At 37.0% G+C, this 22,582-nt stretch overlaps 1 protein-coding gene across 2 annotated transcripts in view; it reads right to left on the bottom strand.

Moving 5' to 3' along the window:
- The window catches only part of LOC126262436 (N-alpha-acetyltransferase 35, NatC auxiliary subunit), a 135,169-nt gene that overhangs the window by 84,370 nt on the left and 28,217 nt on the right, over nucleotides 1-22,582 (bottom strand). Inside the window, exon 3 of one of the 2 annotated variants that reach the window (XM_049959083.1) lies at nucleotides 19,601-19,673. The exons of the other annotated variant lie outside the window; for it this stretch is intronic. Coding sequence (XP_049815040.1) covers nucleotides 19,601-19,610 — 10 coding nt within the window. The 5' untranslated portion in view covers nucleotides 19,611-19,673. The remainder of the gene's footprint in view (nucleotides 1-19,600; nucleotides 19,674-22,582) is intronic. 2 annotated transcript variants of the gene reach the window in all.

Consider the following 22,582-nt stretch of genomic DNA (forward strand, 5'->3'; position numbering starts at 1 on the left):
TAATATTTCTCTGCAAAAGACACACACACACACACACACACACACACACACACACACACACAGAGTAATAATTATAGTATGCTCTTAGATCAAAAGTGTGCAGACATAAAATAAACTGCAACAAAGGTTAGGTTTACTTCTGTAAGCAGTCCTAGGAAAAACTCGGTCCATTTCTTATCTATGTGATACATTTCATTGTTGAAGAAACATATGTAATAAAATGGAAAATAGTTTTGCGAAGTATATCAGGCCAGTTTTCAAAGAAAACTGCAACAGTACTGATAATACGGCATAAAGCATTTGATGCCTTTGGTCATGGAGCTGCTCACCTGTGAACCATTCAGTAAGGAAGAACTTAGTTCTGCATTGACACAATAAACTCTCATTTCTAAAAATGTAGGTATGGAAGCATGCCTAAAATTACTGAAATTACTGGCGCGCTGACCATTTTCATACCAGAAACGGACTTTATTTATTTGGACATACAAACCAGCCTAAACACCGACTAAAGCTTCTTGACAGAAAGGAGGATTAAAAACACTTTTTTTCAATCTGGCCTCCACCATCCCACACAGCCAGCTCACTCACACCTATTTATTGCTTAAACTGAATCAACATATAAAACTAGAACAAAATTGCATGTAACAATAACAAAAAACAATCAGGAAAATTATTTCATTATAATAAAAATAATAATGACAAGCAGTTATTCAGCACAAATATACCTAAAATTAGAGAAATCTTTAAAGTGCAGCTATGCAAAACCATTTCCAGAATAATACAAACAAAATATTTACAATTTTTAATTTTTAACTGCAATGTGGAAAATCATCTGGCTATTTTTTTTTCTTTCAAATTCAGTTCATCTAAACCCAATTGGCTTGTGCTTCTTTGAAAAAAAAAATGTTTTTATAAAATGGCATTTTTGCTTATCAACTGGTTTCTGTGCCTTATATATGTTGTCAAACAATGGAGAGTCCACGATGGAATAACAATAATGTGAAAAGGACAGACTGCTATCCACCACATAGGAGGCAGCACTGAGTTACAGAGAGGCATAATGAAAAGACTGCTAAACATTTAAGCTTTAAGGAAAAAGAGTCCTCCTCCTTCAGAACTAGAAAACACACAAACCATTCACATAAGAGCAACTAGCACACACATGGCCACTGTGGCCTGACTGCAGACTGCAACTACATTTGTGTGTGGAACGATCTGGAATGGGTGATGGGGGAAATCCTCTCTTGCCGCCCCCCCCCCCCCCCTCCCCTCCCGCAGAGCCTCCTCACTCTGCACCTAGCAGCCTTGTCCTGATCCCTCTCACAAACAGCCCATCAATTTTCGCCCACCCATGCCCTGCTATCCTTATCCCTACCCCTCCTTGCCGCATGCCTCCTCCTTACTCCCCACGTCCTACTCACCACAGATTGCTGCTCACATTAGACACAGTTGCAGTCGGGCCACAATGACCAGATACAATGGGCAAGTGTCTGAATTGTGCTTGTTTGAATGTGGGTGTTATATAGGTTAATACTGTCTTTTGTGACAGTGATAACAGTCTTATTAAGATCAAATCCATTTTGCTTGATTTCAAAGTATCTTCAGTGACCACTGGAACAAACATTTAACACTGTTCATAGCCACCAGAATCTGACAAGACCTGGAATGACTCGAGAACCAGAAGATGAGGGCGTCACAGCAAGTCGCCTGAGAGTAAAGAGGTGGACAACACAATTAGAGAATTGCAAAACAATGGAGATGACATAGCAGAATAATAAGTCGAGAAACCAAGCCCAGATTGAAACCTGAGATGCAGCTAATTCGGAAACAAGACAACAACATGCAGTGAGATCAATACAGTAGTGCAGAGAAATTGCAACTGACTGCAGAGCTGCGGCACTGCTGGCTTTAAAGGGCAGCCACTGGCACTGATAGACTGGCACAAAAGGCTTGTCTCTGTAGTCAGCACTGCATTGGCAACAGCAGTGCTGTCTAATAGCTGTCATTGAGACCCATGCAATTCAGAGGGATTTCGAACTCACCGGTTAGGATTCCAGACTGTTTATAGTAGTAAACGAAAGCAAGGGAATTGTTCATGACTAACAGACAAAATTGTAAGAAGAGATATATTGTTAACAGTGACCATGGAATATGCTTTGAAATAAAGCACAACATGTTTGGTCTCAATAATACTTTTAGTATGCATCATGTGAACTGACAGTAGAGGGGGGAGAAAGAAAAGGAATTACTGATGTCAGCTACATCAGAACTTTATGTGGAAACAGCAGGGACGAGTGAAATTTGAACCGGACCGGGACTCAAATGTGGGATCTGCTTACTAGACAGTTGCATAAACCACTGTGCCATTTGGACACAACTGTTTATTGCAATTGCACTGACTACCTAGGCACACCAGCCAGCTGACCACACTCCCACTGAGCACCACCTATCCGAATACCCATCCATATCCTTTATGTCCACTATTTTCAGATTCCCACAGGTCGAATGTAGTTAAGCATCTACACTGAAGTTGGTGGATTCATAGCCCATCAAGATGAACTCATGCATTCATATAGTTTTATTACAGTCGCAAAAGACGGTATTAACCCACGCAACCTGTTAAGTATGACTATACAAAAAAAGAGGCTGTAAAACAAAGAACAAAACATGAATGTGCGTGTGCATGTTTTCTATTTCTGAGGGAGGTTGTTTTTTTTTTTTTTTTTTTTTTTTTTTTTTTTTTTTTTTTTTTTTTGTCCAGAAGCTTAAATGTTCAGCAGTCTTTTCATTGTGTCTTTCTGTGACTCAATGCCTCCTCCACATTTTCTATGCCTTTAATTTTCTTCACTTCCTGTTCCACAAATTTTGCGGCATTCTGCAACATTGCTTGGGCCACACTAGTTCCTGCTGAACCACTTTTATTTATTGCTCTTTTAACGACTCATTTACAGCATCCAATTATCCATCAGCAGTCAATATTTTCTCCTTTTCTTCCTCTTTCAGTTTCCTCTGTGCCTTTGAACCATGCCCAATATTTACTTACAGAGAGAGTAACATCAAACAAATGCTAAGCTCTAAACAATGTGAAATGATGTAAATTACATGAACTGATATCAATGTTAACATTGTTGATGTTACTGTATTTCTACAGTGAAAAGGATTATTTTTGACAATGACATGTATACCTGTCACGGGATTTTAAAGTCTGACATGCGATGAAGCAAAATATTACAGTTTTGAACATTGCTGTTATTCAGCAACCATATATCAGTTTCAACACAGGATTAAAGAGTCAACCGGTCACAGATAAACGGTAGGTACAATGGCCTATAATGTTTCAAATGGGCACATTACTGCCCATGCCTAACAGGTGGCACAACTCTTATTGTTTTTGTGTCAGCAACTTAAGCCACTGGGCCAATCAGTCTGAAGTCATTCTCAGCTGGGCACACATGGCAAAGGGTAGAATGTTATATTTTACTTTTGACAGGAGCTTCGCTGCTCCAAATTCTCTTGCTTTTTAGCAATGTAATTTTACGCAAGTAACCTTTGTGCATCATGAATACTGTCATCTTGTTTTTGGGCAGACCTCATTTCCTATGTATTATTTTATAGGATTTAGTAACATTTATTCTGATCAAGATACTCCTAGCAGGTGTCAAAACCTAGGCCAATATACCTACTGTTTGTGGCAACCGATTGGCTGTTTAATCTTATGTTGTATGCAAAATCTTTTGCAATACTGCGTGAAATTGGCCCAAAAGCCGAAATTGCAATTGTGAAATAAATAACGTCTACTGTCAATGGTGAATATGGCGTCTTTTAAAAAATTCTACACGACTATGAGAAGTTAACCTCTGTACTTGCTTGCAACAATTTTTCTTTATCGTGTTGTTCTTGTTTCCACAGTTTTTCCTCCAGCCGCTCTCTTCTTGTGTTTTCAGTACTGCTGTTGTCTGATATGAGCAGTGCGTTCCAACTGAAGAAATTTCTGAGTGATAACTATACAGTGAACTTACTGCTCAAACAAATTCATTACAGCATCTTACAGCCAAACAAGCATCCAATGTTCTATCACACATATTTGCAGTGTCTTCATTCAAGATGTTCCCAAATAATGACAATCCCCTTTCTACATCTGCATTGATGTGCAAAAGTGCAAGTGCAGCCTTCACAATTTTTGTAGCAGTAGCATATTTCTTTTTTTCCAGAGGTATATGTCTTTTCAAAAAACTGACTGCAGTAAATATCGACTGGGTTCTTATCCCTACCTAACTTTCTTCCTGTAATGTCAATAGTTTCCATTCATCAACTAGTGCATGTTCATTGTGCTCAACTGGAAAAACGGAAAAACTGCAGCTAATTTCACTAAGTTTTAGTAACATCCTTATTTCATTGTCTTTGCAGGATGCAAAAATTGAATGTACCACAACACAAATTTATCCAAAGACGACTTTTCCAAAATATGTGCTCGAGCAGACACAGTGCTTTCTAGCCTGCATGGGAATATAAGGTCTATTTTGTGCACTTAACTTCTTGAGATAGTCACTTTCTCTCTGTTTTTCAATGGTCAGTAACATTTATTACAAAATGCTTCCAGACACTATGGAGTAGCCCTAACAATAATTGATTTGTGGGTGTTCTGAAATGGTTTGTGAACTCATTATAGATTAGATGCATTAAAGGATCCCTCCTCTTCTGAAAGAATCTTTAACATGTATGAGCATTTGCACAAGCAAACGTAATTTCTACTTTAACGACAAAAATAATCAATTTTTGACAATATAATATAATTAGATAGATAAAAAAATCTACTCATCAAGTGGCGGCAGAAGAACACACACACTACAGAAGGTAAAACTTGTACAAGCTTTCAGAGCCAGTGGCTCTGAAAGCTTGTGTAAGTATTTTAAATCTATCCAATAACATTACAATTTCTACTTTGGTAGTTTTGTCATTTAATAGTTTAACAATATTTTTGTATTTCAAAGAACTCGTCAGCTTGATTTGTGCTGGGGTATAAACTGAGGAACATATTTTTCAACAGTTGACCATTATTCTAAAAGTCTCTCTCCAGCTGGTTCTGATGTCAGCCATCTAGAGGAAACATATTTCATAAACCAATGACCGAGAAGTTTCATACTCAATTGCGTTTTTTTCAAAATCTTCCCAACAAGATGTTTGGCCATAAAAAAAAATTTAGAGAGGAACACAATCATGTCTGAAGCACTTTCACCAAAGTCTGGTAATCCTTTTTTTGAATACATTACGGATGATGTGTATGTTACACATGCCAATATCAATCAACTGTTTTCTTCTTAACAGAATAAGAGAATCATTCATAAGACAATTCACAGTTTTGTTAACACTGGATCCATCACAACCCATCATCAATACCTTCGAACAAGAAAGCTGTGCATTATCCAAGACTTCATTTCATTTGGAGTAAAGATCACCCACAGTGGCTTTATCAATGAAGAAAGTGTCTAGACGTCACGTCATATTCATTTATCAAACCAGTATTTAACTAAAGTCTGAAGCTCTTTCTTTGAATCTGCATTCACAGTTCTGTTAAAAGGAAGATAGAAATGTGCTCATCCAATACTATCCACCATTTTTATTTATTTATTTATTTTTCTGGAGCTAAAGCATCACATAGTAAATATCTTGCCTTTGTCTTGAAAGTGTGAACTTAGAAGGAACACTTCCAGGAAACATTGCCTCAAAAGGTTTTTTTCACAAGCTGGACAGGCACCAAAGTTCTCTCTAATCATTTTCAAATACCACATTAACTATCCTTGAAGCAGCTTGTTTAGCAGAATGAAGCAGAAATGATGGTGTAGCTCCAAAGGATGGAATTACATCATCACTGTTACATCCAGGATTGTCTAAACAGCACATTTTCCCATATTTTAGATGGAAGGAACCCATTTAACCGGAAAAAAATATAAAGACAGCTACATCAGAGAGAGAGAGAGAGAAATTTATAAGTGGGGTGTCTATTAAAATCCTACGGTAAAATTTATTGAGTATTTCCAGATCAAAAGTTTCATGCTGGTATAGGGCTCCACCCTGCCCTCATTCCAGTATAGGTCGCACCCTGTCTGGGGTCATTCCATGTCAAGTCATCCAGGCCATTACACCCACTATTTAGTTGTGAACTGAGATTTTGTGTACTGCTTTCGTATCTAATATTATGAACTTTTGCCAATTTTTATTGCCTCATATACATTCTGTTGGTAGCAATTGCTGAAAGTTTGATGCAATGTGTTACTTCAAATCAAACTGTAAAAATTTGAAAATTGGCTGCAGTTTTTAAACAAAGAATGGTATGCTGACAATTTTTTCCCTGAATATCCTTTCAGACATGTAGTTTCTGAAAGTGTGTTAGAATTGTCCAATTAAATTTTTATAAATTAATTTTATTTTATTTTATTGTTAAATTAGAAAAAAATATTTTTGACAATTGACCCCCTCTGGAAAACATTGAAAAAATTAGAAAGTGATCTACAAATAATAAAGTTTTGTCACACAAAAAAATCGTTTTGAAAAATTAATGGCACTGGGGAAAAAAATTGTGATACATATATATATATATATACTGGAGAGAAGTACGATTACTACTCAAGAAACATTAACAACATAAGTACACATAACAATATCCAAACTGAACAAAAATTGCAATATATGAAACAAAATTACACATTATAAAATATAGGGCAACTAGTACATTACAAGGCTTATGAACACTTTCTTACCTCTGCCATAACCAAATTAATTCAATGTAAAAATACATAGCATTTTGTTTATAATATTTATGCATTTTGTCAAAAGCTAATATTGTCAATATTGCATAAAAAGCTGGTCCTGCAATCTGCATTCAAGTTGATTTGGAACTACACATGTGGCGAGACACTTTGACGCTTAGATAATATTTTTTTGTATGAGAAACACTTTCCTTCCACCAACTTTGAGGAATCTTTGCTCAGAGAATAAGTACAGCCTATTGCTGTAGTGATATCAACTTCACACAGAAGAAGAGAGAAAGAAACATCATTATGAGGCCAACAGAAGGACAGGAATGGTCCATCAGGATGCATGAACCTTACTGTAACATTTCCTTCACAATTCATCTCCTCAACGATTGCTAAATACCAAGAAGAGTCATATGCACATCCAACACAGCAGTTGGGCTCCACAGTGCATTCTGGCATTAGTGGCGGAAGTGCATCTGAGAAATCATGCGCAATACTAAAATCCGTATCGCAGCTCAGCCTTTTTGCTTCAATCTTGGTTGGTAATATTGGTACAATGTGATGCATAGGTCGTGTTCGAGGAATTGTTTCTGCACTTGTGAAGCAATGAGAAAGATAATGTCTGACTTGTACCATTTTACCTTTTGAAACAAAGAGAACTGAAATGTCTTGCAGGTTCTTGCGACAGAATTCAAATACCCGTGAAGCTGTAAGTATTTACTCTTTATAGACTCTTTGCAAACTAGTTTTTGTGACAAGTCTTTTAACAGTGCCACCAATACCACCACAAGGAGATTTGCCATGGCTGGTAGTAAAAAAGGACCAGCTGCACTTTATGTTGAAGTCGTGTTTATGGTAGCAGATATTTCTGAAATTCTTACTATTTTCATATTGTGCAGCACAACCATCAGTTAAATAGTCTAAATACGCAAGTCGAATTTCTGAAAATTCACACTTAACAAAATTCAATACAGTCTTCTGAGTTCGTACACCAAGGCAACATCATATTCTAGATCATCAGAAACAATACAAATACTTTTAGCATGCAACTGTTTGTCCTTTTTGTAATATATATGGACAGTGTGAAGAGTGCCGCTGCCATTGTTCCAATGGTACCCCTGTACTTCAGCTTGAACAACAAAATTGAGATTTTCCTTCTTCATTTTCAGATAATCAGATTGTGATTGAGAAATAAAAGAGTGTGGAGCAAGTTTTTCAATTTTCTTAGTGTGCCACAGAATTCTGATAGAGGAGTGATTTGGACACAAAGTCATTCTATCAGTTGATACTCATTGACTGTACTGAACCATCTCATCAGGATCATGGTCTTCTATTTTGTTTTCTAAATGGATTTGAAGCAATGAACTGGTGGGGCATTTTTCACACATACGAAGCATACAGGCTCGGTTATTTTTATCACAAGTTATTATTTTAATTATATCTTGGTATGTTTCTTTAATAGAAATGGAATTTAGAGGTAATTTAACATTTTGGTGGTAAATGCACACACATACGGTATGTGTTCCTGATGATCCTGCAAGTATACACTCTTTTGGTCAAAGAGAAGCAAATTTTGAGAATCCTACTTTGTCTTCAGGATACTTTTTTATGGAGAGAATCATCATCATCATCATAATCATCATCATCTTGGACAGTTTCCAGCCTCTGGCCGGGTCTGTATGGAGCATAGGCCTCTCCATTGTCTTCTGTCTTGCCACCATCTCTCCGTCTTCACCTTGGTCTGGTCTTCTCCTTTCTTCTGGATGCATTCTTCTTCTCCTTTCAGCCGTCTGTCTCTAGGTCTTCCTCTTGGTCTCTTTCCTTCCAGTTTCATCTCGTGTATCCTCCTGGGTATCCTCTTCTCCTCCATTCTCTTAATGTGTCCATACCATCTCAGCCTTGATTTCTCTATTTCCTCCTGTAATGGTTCCACCTTCATTAACTCTCTGATCCTCTCATTTCTTAACCTGTCTATCTTTGTCACTACAATACTGTTTCTCAAGAATTTCATCTCACTAGCTTGTACTTTGCTTTCCTCTCTTCCTTTCATAACCCAGGTTTCTGATGCATATGTCAGGATAGAGAGAATACAGTTCAGTTAAATTACTTAAAACAAGAAGCTTTTGTTCACAGGTATTTTTGCTAGTGTTCACTTTGTCTTTTTTCCTCAGGCATTATTCTTGTGTTTTCGTCATCCAAATAAAAACTCTTTACTTATCATGTGGCAATGTCTTTCCTCTTTTTTGCTTAGCCATCAATAAAATACCCTTCCCCATTAAAAGAGCTCTTGCTTGTCGTACCAAATATACAGAAACCTGAAATTTGGAACTGACTTTGTCGAGACCAAGCTGGCAGCACAAGAGTAAGTAACTGAATTTTTTCACGATTATTTGCATATTCAATTTTCTGTTTGATTTTGTCCATGAGTTTATCATGATGTTTTGCCTTTTCTTCCAGTTCTGTTAAATCACTGTCAGGGATAGTGCTTGCATCACCAGCCAGCTCAACTTGATATGTATGAGAAATTTTAATTTTCAGAGCCCCAGCTGCTGATCCCAATTTTCGTTTGGCCGCTGCATACTGACTATGTCGAGCAATTGAATGCAGCTTTGCAGGAGATACTCCTAAGCTACTACTGAGCACAAAATTTTTCAGGAGTCTGCACCTTCAAATACTGTCATTTATATAGTCTGTTAATGAATCGTCACTTGCTTGTTTTTCAGTAATAAGTTTGATACAGGTTGGGCACATTTTCTCTCCAGGTATAATCCCAAAGCTTCCCATTTTGAAGGTCTTTTGTCTTTTCTAAACTAATTCCATGCAATCCAGAAGAAACAGATCATTTTTGGCACCAGAAGGAATCACAGCAAATTTTCTTATGCAGAGAGAATTTGTGCAGGTACTTGTCTTTCCGTTTAACACACACACACATGAAACACTTAAATCACAGTGTGAATGACTGTTGCTTCACCATAATAAAAGTTCTTGTTCTTCACTGGTCAGTTCATTCATATAAGTCAGGGCATTATCAAATATATCTTGCAGCTACTGTCCAAGAAAACACTGCCTACTTGTACTTTCCATACTGCTTCAGTCATAAAACAAATATTTGTTGTAAATTATTCAAAAGATGATTCGTGTAACCTGAAAAGTAATTAAATAATGAAAAATCTTTCTATCCCATTGTCTCATTACAAAAGTATTTCACATTATTATTGTAACATTAGGGGGCTTACTTTTTTTTGGAATGAATAGTTAAAAACTGCAACAATTGAATTTTTAACTACTAACTGACTCTGGATACAACACGTAGTTGCAATAAAACAGTGTTCTTAGACATTATTTGTTCCTAGGGAAATCCAGTGTAACCAACTTCAGCAATTTAGTAGTGACATGGTAGTCATGAATTAGAAACTTCAATATTTATTTTACAATAATGTTGTTTTTCACACTTTCCATTATGTGTACCAACTGATTCTTTTTATGTGACATAATGGAATATTTATAATTATACTGTAAATTTTTAAAGGGTATCTATGAGGGGGCACTACCTTAAAAAAATTATAATGTCCATGCATGAATTTTGTTTAAAAGAAATTATTTACAATTTTTTCTGAGATGTAGATGATGGATATTCACTACAAGAAGCATAACTATAAAAATATAAACCTTCCTCTTTAACTAAAAATACCAAGCTTCCACTGCAAAAGCTGTAGAAACTATTGCATTTTTAAATTATAAAAGAGCTTGTCTATGAAAGCCTGAATTCCTGAATCTATACAACTTCTTTTTATCATAATTGAAAAAGGAATTGACGTGCAACATTTACATTTTGGAAATGTGAATATATCTAGGTAAACTTCCATTACCCAAAATTTCACGGATTTGCGTGACAATGAGTGTCATTTCCTAAAATTTCTGGATGATTTGAGGAGGAATGACCCCCTACACAGCTGTGAACTACCAGGCCACTGCAATGTACAAATGTCACCTCCATATTATTATTTTTAGAAAAATTTCTTTTAAAAAACGGCATGGATAACTTAAAAATCACAATTAACCAGATAAGATCATGAACTACAATCAGACACAGAGAGGGGCAGACACACTCAGAGACTGACACACAGACAGCACTTTAGAAACACTGAAATCAAATACATGTATTTATCATGAAACCTCAAATCTGAAGTTTTGCACAGTTACAATTCTTGCTCATATTAATGGATGAGAACATAATACAAAAAATTATAGGAAATACAGTACAAAGGCTCAGAATGTAGGGAATGTAAGATTGGCAAGATCATAGTTTGCATCTGTGTGTGCACGCAACTCTTATAAAACCAAAATAACACATGTGGCAAGGAAGCACCAGACAGAGAATTCCATATCTGTAGGTTTTTTCCTGTCAGTTTGTAGCTGCTGTTTGATTAATAATGTGAATTAGAGCTTCATTTCAGTCGACAATATGAGTGGTCCTAGCAATATGGATTGTTTCTTCATATGCTCACTTATCTATAATGTCTGAGAGGTGATTTTTTTTTTTTGTTGAGATTGTATATATATTTTTTCTATGACACAACCACATGTGAGCCTTACAGGTTTGGATGCAGCCACCTCGTGTGAGTACAAGTGTGAGCTGGTGCTATCTTGGAATGTTGATGAATTGCAGTGTCACTATACACTGGCCGCAGAACATCTCCATGCACGCAGTAGTCGCGTTGCATCGCTGGCCACCTGCTGGGCAAAACTGTTTCCAAAGCAATTGGTTTCAATGCGGAATTTAGGTCTTTTGTGGTTCACAATGGATTTGTTCATGGCAAGACGTCAGAGGCTGTTATGACAGGTCAATGAGCAATCATATTATTATAAATTTTTTACAGAAATAAAGTGGTGATGGTTAATAAGTCACAGTTTGTGTATTTCTGTGCCACTTAGACACAATGCCTGCAATATTCCTTACAAATACCAAAGGCAAGCCCTTGGCCAAGGACACAAAACTCATAATCGCCTTATAGAAGTGGTGTCAGCATGGGGATCAATTACAGAAATCCTACAGACCTGAGGAGATGCAGCAATGTGTAAAGTTCTGAGAACTTCTGGGTTCCTGTCACATATCCATGGCGAAGCAGCAGCAGGATGGATACCATCTGACAATACAGTGTCATCCAATGCTGGAACTCATGTTAGTCTAATCAGATTTGGCTACAATATGAAAGGCAGCGATGGATCTGTAAAACTTTTGCTGTAATAGAGTGATTTTGTTGGCGCACATCAATGTACAGCAGAATCTAACACAAGTAACACGGTCAATCTGCAAACTGTTGTAAACAATTTGAGAAAAGAGATTCAATGTTTAGACACAGTTGAAGTGAGTGCAGTCTTCCACATGACTCGTCAAATGACAGCTCTTGCAGTGCTGGCCCATGAGGAATTCCTCATCATTGCCTTTAGCACTAGTGTTTAGCGGTAAACGCAAGGAAGATGTGAAAGTATTCTTCTGTAAACTTGAAGGGACTGCCTTGTTGGATTCGTGGACCGATTCAGATAGATTCATCATCATCATCATCAGCCAATTCAATCATTAGATGATGTGGCCTCTTCCGAGTTGTGGATTCAGGTAGGCTTTCAGAAGTCTTCTCCAAGTGGGACGGTCTTGGGCAGTTCTCTGCCAGGTGTTACCAGCGATCTTCTTGATGTCTTTGTCCCATCTGTCTGGTGGTCTTCCTCTAGGCCTCCGGTGCTCTCTCGGACTCCACTCCAGTACTAGCTTCGTCCATCTGTTGTCTTTTCTTCTTGCAACGTGGCCAGCCCACTGCCATTTCAAGGAACCTACTCTCTCTAAGATGTCATTAACCTTCGTCACAGACCGGATGTCATCTGCCCTTTTCCTGTCCTTTCTTGTATAGCCCAGCATTGATCTATCCATGGCTCTCTGTGCTGTCCTAAGTTTCCCTTTTGTGAATGAGTTCAGTGTCCATGTCTCGCAGCCATACGTCATCACAGGAAGAATTCATTGATCAAATACTGCTTTCTTCAGATTTACTGGCATTTTTGATCTGAATACTTTTGAATTCTTCCCAAATGCTTGACAGCCAAGTTTGGTGCGTCGATAGATTTCTGGCCTTATGCCTCCCTTCATATTTATAATCTGGCCAAGGTAGACATATTCACTGACCTCTTCTAGTAGACTGTCCTTGACTTTCACATATCCAGCTGGGACCCTTTTGTTGGATATTACTTTTGTTTTGGAAAGGTTCATGTTCAAGCCAACCAGCTGACATTCCGATGCAAGATCTGTAACTAAGTTTTTGGAGCTCTGCGAAGTCTTTGGCCAGTAAGGCAATATCATCAGCAAATCTCAAATTGGTAAGCCTTCTTCCATTAATTCTAATTCCCTTACCTTCAGATAGATTAGCAGATCCTAAATTAAGAATTCAGGGAGCCACACAAAATTTCAGTACCACAGAGTCCACTTGCATGGAATCAAAAAACTACAATGAATTCAAAGTGACAGTTGTTCAGAGATTCAAGTGGGAAAATGCTATCAGATTCTGCACAGAGCAACTACATGGACTGTGGATGTGAAGAGATGAATCTATCAAGCAGTTTGCCAACGGAGTTAAAAACATTAACACACAAAACGTACGAGAATGAGACCCACTTTCAGCTGTTTGAAGCCAACGGTTGTAGGCAAGGAAGTAGGTAAAGCAGTCAGACTGGCACAGTGTAAGACCACTTTAGAAGGAGTTGTTGGCTTCACCAAAGCATTATAACGGCCAAATGATATGCAAAAAGAAGAGTGTCACTTATTCAACACAAATGCAGACTATTACAGATATAACAAGCCTGGTCATAAAGGTAAAGACTGTAAGGAGAAACAAATTTGCTACAATAGTGGTATGCTGGGCCACATATCGAGAGATTGCCTCAATAAAAGAAAGGGTGGTGCGAGCAACAGATGACTTGGATCGTTACCGAGTTTGGAGACATATGTACCACCACACCATCCCCCCCCCCCCTGCCCAAGACAGTGATTCCTGTTGGCTCCACCAAAAATCAGATCGACAATGAATTTCTGACGGTGCTGTATATCATGGACGACAGATCAAGCTACTTACTGATACACGAGCACAGGTAATACACTGACAAAAGTACCTACTTACTGATAAAAGAGCACAGATATCACTAATGAATGTGATGTTACATTGACAAAAGGGATAAGTTAAGACCACCACCACTAAAGGTGCGTGGGTCAAGATGTGTAACAATGGAAAGATTGATATAAAATTATATTTAGGCCAAGAAAAATACACAGCAAGAATGCAAGTAGTTTCAAACAATGAAACTTGTTAAGCTGGTGTACTTGGATTTGATTTCTTGTCCGCAAACAGGGCAGAAATATTTGTCGCAAACAAAAGGAGCAGATTAGGTTGAAGAAATTATGATGTAAGAAATCATTCTTCACATGGTACTAAAAGGAGCAGCAACACTGACATCATGGGCTCTATCAACCTGACTGACGCATCAGTTCAATCCCTCCGAGTCAATGTAGAAATTAATCAGCCTCAGCAAACTCCTCAGGGAGCAGGAAAAACAATCTATGTTGAAGTCAAGTCACCCTGATGCAATGACGGCACTCTGTTATCGACCAAACAGTTGGATAAATGTGAGTTACTGGATAAAATGCATTGTTATGATTTCAGAAGTGTAGGCATGGCTACAATGGCGGGACAGAAAGTAGCTAGAGTCCCAATAACAATAACTAACATGAGCCACAAAAACATTATATTGCTATGAGGAGTGAAAGTTGCTGAAATGCTGAGCATAAATAAAAGTGATTACAAATGTCGCAGTTATAAAGCCACACTTTTGGAGTAGTACTGAAAAGTTGCACAACAGGAGTCAAAATTAATAATGAACCAAAGAATAAGATTTGGCAGAAGATAGAACATTTAACAGTTCAAGAGCGGAAGGTTTTAGCACTTGTTTTATTGGAGTATGCAGATGTTTTCTGAGAACTTTCAGATTTACCTGTTACTCATCTGGATCAGCATCATATACATATTAGAAATGCAGCACCAACCACTCAGAAACCTTACAGAATACCATTCAGTCAAAAAGAGCTGGTAGAATAAATAGTTAAAGAACAACTGGAAGGCGGAATTATAGAACCAAGACATCCTGCAGATCTGCTATGGTGTTCACTGTCATCACTGTTAAAAAGAAATCTGTTTACGGAGAACCACAGATCCATTTTTGGATGGACTACAAAGCTCTGAATGCAGTAACCACACTAGACATTTAGCCCTTACCAAACCTGGTAGAAACTCTGAATTCTTTGGGAAGGCATCAAATTTTTCTGGTTTTTGATCTAACAAGTGGATATCATCAGCTGACAGTGCATCCAAAGGAAAGATCGAGCAAAAACTTCATTTGTTACAACAACAAGAGTGAATAAATACTTGCTATGGCATTTGGACTTTGCAATGTGCCAGCCACCTTTCAGCATCTAATGTATTCAGTTTTACGAGGACTCACACTAACACAAGCTCTTGTATACCTTGATGGCGTAATAATTTTCGGTAGAAACATAAAACAGCATACTGAGTGATTTCAAGTCATTTTTGAGTGTATAAGAAATTCAAATCTGCCTTTGTCAAAAGATAAATGTCACTTTGCACAAAGTCAAGTGAACTATCTTAGATATGTTAACCAGCGGAGGCATCCGTCATGATCCAAAATAAATTGAAGCTGTCAAGAACTTCCCCAAGAGACAGAATTTAAAGGAATTACAATCGTTCTTGGGATTAGCAAATTTCTGTAGGCATCTCATAGCCAGTTCTGCAAATATAGCATGTCCAATGACATGGCTACTTAAGACAGGAACTACATTCAATTGGTCAACAGAACGCACAAAGGCAATGGACGAACTTCAAACAGCCCTAACCAAAGCTCCACTGTTACTCGATCCTGGTTTCAGCAAGCCCTTCATTCTTTCAATAGATGCTTCAAATTTTGCTCTTGGTGCTATTTTGTATTAAAAAAATTGATGGCCATGAACGCTCAATATAATTTGCTTCCAGACAGTTTAACAAAGCAGAATGTAGTTATACTACAACAGAAAAGGAGCTTTGTGTTTTGGTTTTTGGTATAATACGTAACAGATGTTATTTGACAGGAAGAGAAATCACAGTGATTACAGACAATGCCGCACTTAAATTGCTATTGAGCTTAAAGGAACTAAGTTCCAGACTAACAAGGTGTGCTTTGAGACTGAGTGAGTTTCAGTTTAAAGTTATTCATTGACCTGGCAAACTACACATACATGCTGACATGATGAGACAAAATGTACGTGTTTGTGTTAAGAGTAAGTCATGAAGAAAAGTTAAAAGCAGCTCAAGAGGAAGATCAAAAATGCAAAATCTGGAAAAAGATCAACGTTTTGTCAAAATAGATGGATTGCTGTACAAAGTCGCTTGTAAAGGAAACTATTCCGGAGAGCTTAGAGGGCAAATCATGACGAAACTGTTATCTGGATATAGTATGGCAAAAAAGCAACAAACATCAAAATGGCTGAGGTATACTGGCAGCCAAGTTGTAAAGCAGATGTTTTTGAGTTTGTTTCACTATGTGATTATTGTAACAAATGGAACAATTTGGGGAAAACTAAGGCAGCATTACTAGAACTGCCAGAGACTAGTGAACCGTTCGAAAGAGTAGGATCTGATATCGTCGGACCTTTGCCTAAGACCAAAGATGGAAATAAATACCATACTATTGACCATATTAGATCATTTCTCCAGATATCTTCTCACAATACCAATAGTTGATCGGAGTGCCAAGACCATAGCTAAAGTTCTTTGTAAAAGAGTTGATTCTCAAGTTTATATCACCATTATAAGCATAATCAGTGATTAAGAATCAAATTTAACAAGTGAACTACTTAAACAGACTTGTAAGCTAATGCAAATAACACAACTAAGAATTACACACCCTGAATGAAATGGCTGCACTGAGCGAGTTCACAGAACTACATAAGCAGCAAGCATGCGTATACACATTCAGAGTACCATGTAGAAGGACTGGTGGCACACGTAAACACATTCAGAGCACACAGGGACAGGTACAAAGGCACGCGCGTTAACATGTCCAGAGCAGTTAAAGAAGAGTCAGGTCAAAAAGTTTAAGAAGTTTTGAAAGGGCGGTATCAGATCTTAGAGGTGTTGTCACCAGTTACTCTTAATCTCCAACTCGCTTTCCACTTGATTGCCTTCATATCAATCATGCAAAACCATTTCTGAGTGACTTTCTATAGCATCGTGAGATGACGACGAGGATCAGCTGAGGGGCTGACCAACTGTTCTTAAATCCAGGAAATGAGCAGCACAGGGCTGCAGTCCAGGCCGAAGCATCGTGATACACCCAGCAACCCAATCCCAGACGCCCCTACAATCTTCATAGAGGTATGCAGTGTGAGTGAGTGCAAAGCATGTGTTTCTCAGACACGTGCATATGTAACTGTATTGTGCAAATATAGACTGCAACTATTACATAAAGTGAGCAAGTGTAACATTTTATTCCACAGGTTACTGCAAGAGATGCATTTGTATTATATTCATTGTTTAACTTTATAATGTTTAGAACAGATTAACCATGTTTACTGTAATTCGAATTTTTGCTATGTCAATGTGTTCCTTTAATACTACAGTAACAGTGCCACAGACAGCAGATGTCTTGTTTGAACTACAACTGGACATGGTAGTTTCAACGGATAATCTAAGCTCGTATTTAAATAAAACCCGAGAGAGATTCAACAACAATTCAGTTCTTTTAAGAAGCAAATTGATTTAATTCATTCAGTCAAGAATAATGTCACAGCTTTGGAAATGGAATGTCTTGGTATAACAACTGGATTACCGCCAAAATGCAGGTGGAGGCCACATTTGCTACTTATAAAAAAGAGATTAACTGTTTCTTAAACCTTCTGCCAAACAACACTTTGATTAGGTGCAAACATGCCTGGTTTCATTTTTGAATAAGTGTCCTTTGTACTGTGTTTGGTAATTTAACCAGCCGAGATATAATGGACGTTAGAGACAAAATTTTTGCCCTTGAGCAACAGTCTAGTATGAATTCAATTAACCTATCTAGTGAAATAATTGTATTAATAAATACACAAAAAACCATTACTAATCACACAGTTTTATTGAACAAATTGTAAAGCAATTTATTATACATTTCAACATAATTTGTGGTGAGATGAATGCAACCATCCACGAGTTGTTTGAAGGATTAAATCCTGCAAGTACTCACTTAATCTGAACACTGCTTTTGAGAATTACTGACAATCTATCAAATGCTAGAAATGATGCTCTTAATTTAAGAACAGCTCTAGAAACTAGTTAAAATGCTTCCTCAAGTAGTGCACTATTGGATCCAGACCAATCCGTACAGATTGCATAAACTTTATACTTACCCTGTCATGTGGCAACAAGCAGGCCTTCATGTTATGAATCAGCTAGAAAATGATTTACTGATCAGCAAGGATCAAAGATTTCTCTCTTAATGAGTGCGGTCTGTATACATGGAAACCTAGTCATAAGTTAATTTGCCCAGAATCAGCAGTATTTTTAGATAGTAGAGTGCACAGCTGTGAGAAAGAATTGTTTATGAATAATTCTCGGAGAGATGATTGTCCTAGGAATTTAATGTACCTGTATCATCCATTTCTTAAACAATTTTCTGAAGGTATAATTTACTCTTTTAATTCGACTCTCAATTCACATTTAGATGTACAACTTCTGGCACTCCGGACCAACCTTTTACACTCAAATTAAATGGTAATGGATTGATTTTAAATGCCAATCAAAGTGTTTTATCATGTGATCTGTTTGATATGCCCTCTGTATTGTCAACTACTTTTCATGCAGCTGGAAAGCTTCCATTAATGACAATGTTACCAGTTTACTATGAAAAATCGTACATACCATTCTCTGTCAAATTTTCCCAAGGATAATGATTTAATTATAGATATCCAAGAAAATGTAATGATTACTAACAATGAGCTAAATTATTTCATTTGAACAGAAAACAAGATTAAGTCTTTTGAATCTCTAAGTAATGTTAACCCATACTTAACTATCAGTATTTAGGGCCACTTTACCCGGTTGGATAACAGGAGTAGGATAGGGACACACAAGTCACCAAAGTGGTGTCCACAACTTCCACCAGGCCACTGAGCCACACAAAATTATCATTATACAGAAGGCAACAGTAGGTAGAGGGTGAGGTTCTGTAGACCAATTTAAAACAACAACCGAAACAAAGACTGAAAGGGTACTGAGCCATCTGATCACAGATGCAACCACATTTAGGATCTTTCAACAACTAATATATTTCTTACTTTGTTGAAATTGTAACTACAAAACATTTAATCACATTCAGACAATTTTATAAAAATTTTGACCTATGTGATCTTTTTCATATGGTTTACATATTATTTCAATTTTGTGAAATTTCTGACATCCTCAGATTTGTCAAATGTCTTCATGTTTTTAGTGACTTCACATCACTCAGATAACATTCCCAATACAGACATCAAGAATGACTCTTTGGTGCACAAGGCTATTAACACAGCTATGACTGAAAGCCTTTTAGCAGCATTTTCTAATTGTTCAATCAATCTGTCACATAAAACTTTATTGCCTACAAACTTTTTTTCCCTATCACATAAATCTTTTTTAAAAAAAGCCATGGCATTAAAATGACTTTAAAGACCAAAACTGAAAAATAGTAACCAGGACCGACAAATCTGAAAAATATGGACTTTTACCGATTTTACTGACCATTTTTCATCCCTGGAAATGCTGTTTCAGTGGCAGAGACAATAAGAGATTGGCATGTCCATGTGCACCTCTCCTGTAACATGTGTAAATAGTGCAATAAGAACACATGCCTTTAATATTTACAAAGAATAGTTCTTCACCTGCATATTTCACTGCAGACACTAAATGTGTTTGCAAATGTCAATAATCACATGTTACACCTAGCATGCTTCCACCAGAACACCACATAACATATTCTGATTTCTTGCAGTAGAAAATCCTGTTCATAGTTTGGTGGTATCACTCCAAGCCACACACGAGACATGAGCATTTGCATCTTTAATATGGCCTAATATGTGGTACATAGGTAGCTGAAGTAGGTTGGGGCAGGCAAGTTTACATAGCTCAAGCACAACATGGAAACTGTTTTTTGACTTTCTCAATGGTCAATAGTCTTGTGTACGAGTAAGGTTGGGCTGCTTCATTTTTTAAGGGTGGATATTTTGCTGCATTTGCAGTTCAACCTGAAATCAGAGACAACACCACTATCTGTATGTTGCCACAAGGTACTTCTCAATTGGATTAACTCTGACACACAGCTCTTTGCTCATGGGATAAATACTATAGCAACAACCAATCAGAGAATGAGTTTGGTCATGAATTCTTTTTCTTTTTTTTTAAGTGTTGTCACAATTATCTTCAGTATCTTGCCATCATCACTTGAGTCTGTAATGTAACTGTGATGCGTTTTCACTGTGTACTTTATTTCTACATCTACATCTACACCTACTTTCACAGTCTGCACGCCACCATAAGGTGCATAGCGGAGAGTATCTTGTACTACTGCTAGTCAGTAATTGTCTGTTTCCCTCACAATGGAGTGATTTCTCTTATTATGTCTTTGCAATTGTTAAGTGAGATGTACATCAGTGGCAGTAGAATCGTTCTGCAGTTAGTAGCAAACACTGGTTCTTTAAACTTTCTCGAGAATTATTTACAAAAAGAGCAATTTCTTCCCTCCATTTAAGTTCATAAAGTATTTCTGTAACACTTATTTATCAATCAAATCTACCGGTAATAAAACTAGCAGCACACTCCGAATTCTTCGATATTTACCTTTAATACAACCTTCTGAGGATCCCAAAGACTCAAAGCAATACCAAGGATGGGTCGCCTTGGAAGTGTTGTGTATGCAGTCTCCTTTACAGATGACTAACACTTCCCTAAAATTCTCCCATTAAACCTAACACGACACTCACCTTCTCTACAACTGTCCTAACTTGCTCATTCCACTTCACGTCGCTTTGTAACATTATGCTCAGACACTTAATCGATGTGACTGTGTTAAGCAGCACACCACTAATACTGTATTTAAATATTACAGGATATGTTTACTACTGATCTGCATTAAACTACATTTTTACACATTTAGAGCAAGCTTTCCTGTTGACTTTTTGTCTTTGCAATGTATATTGGAGAGGGGAAACGGAGGGAGAGAGAGAGAGTGGATAAAATTCTACTAATGAAGTAGTCGATCCAAATCTCTGGTATACTTTATGACATGAATTTACAACAGCATAACGTAATACGAAAGCTCACATAAAAGTACTCCTTTTATTCAGTACGGTTGTAACTAAATAGAAGCATTTTCTTTCAGTTATTGTTGTGTGCAATATGTACGTATAAGACATTACTTATTTTGGAACATAGGAAGTACTTACAACGGGAGGGTGCAGAATGGATCTCACCGATTTGACTCAAAGTGTGTGAGTGGAAGGAGGTAGGTGATCCTTCCAAGTACCTACAATACCTCGCCTGAGTAGAATAGTTATTTATATATATATTTTAAAAAATCAATTTATATGTGTTAAATTAATCTATTCAGTTTTGTTTCAATTACTTTAATTTAATTAATACATTTAAACAGGAATTGTTTCAAACGACTATTTTGATGCTTTGTGTTTTCAACAAATATATAGTTATGGCATATATAGTTATAGTCTTGTGACGTGTCTGTGGTGATCTTCCATTAAAAATTATTATTATTATTATTATTGGAAAATGAAAATGTACCATGAATTTTCTACCATTGAAGTGAATGGAGAACACATCAAAACTGCAACTTTTCTTAATGAAGATAAAAAAAAGAAAGGCGTCATGAATTTTCATGTCATTGCTAACTATCTTCATAAATAAAAATGTAAATGTTTGTTTGTTAAAAATCATCTATCTCAAAAGCGTCTTCACCGACTGCTTTGAAATATTGACATGACCTTGCACTCATACAGGGTTATTTTTAAATACCTACTGCAACACCATAAAGTGCATAAATATATATAATATATAAAGAGCTATGTTGTTACCAAAAACCTCAAATCTTGAAACTGAAAGTTCTTTCCAGTTCCTTTTAAATTCTGACACAAAATTGCATTCAAATATGTGTGTATATAAAAAGTCATGCATATTTGAATGCAACATTCTGTCAAATTTCAAAGGCATCATTGAAGAACTTTCAGAGATTTAAGATTTTAAACAAATGATCATTTACATTTTTATTTATATAAAGGTAAATGTTTGTTCATTCAAAATCTTACATCTATGGAAGTTCTTCACCAACTGCTTCAAAATTTTGACACAATGTTGCATTCTAATAAGCACATGTTTTTATATACCCGTTTCTTAATATACGTAACATATAAATAAATATGGGGCAATGTACAGTTACAGTTACAGTTACACACACACACACACACACAGGGGAGGGAGGGAGGGGGAGGGGGAGGGGTGGGGAGGGGGGAGGGGGGAGAGGGAGGAGAGAGAGAGAGAGAGAGAGAGAGAGAGAGAGAGAGAGAGAGAGAAGGCCCAAGGCCAAGGAAAAGGGCAAGATGGAATGGACAAAATGGTGGAACTAGAAATAACAAAATTGTATTCATCAACTCGAAACATGGGAAAGGTGTCTGGATGCATGAGGATGTTATGAACAAATGATGAGGACAATATTAC

Source organism: Schistocerca nitens, chromosome 6 (genome assembly GCF_023898315.1).
Source record: "Schistocerca nitens isolate TAMUIC-IGC-003100 chromosome 6, iqSchNite1.1, whole genome shotgun sequence".
Taxonomy (NCBI): Eukaryota; Metazoa; Arthropoda; class Insecta; order Orthoptera; family Acrididae; genus Schistocerca; species Schistocerca nitens.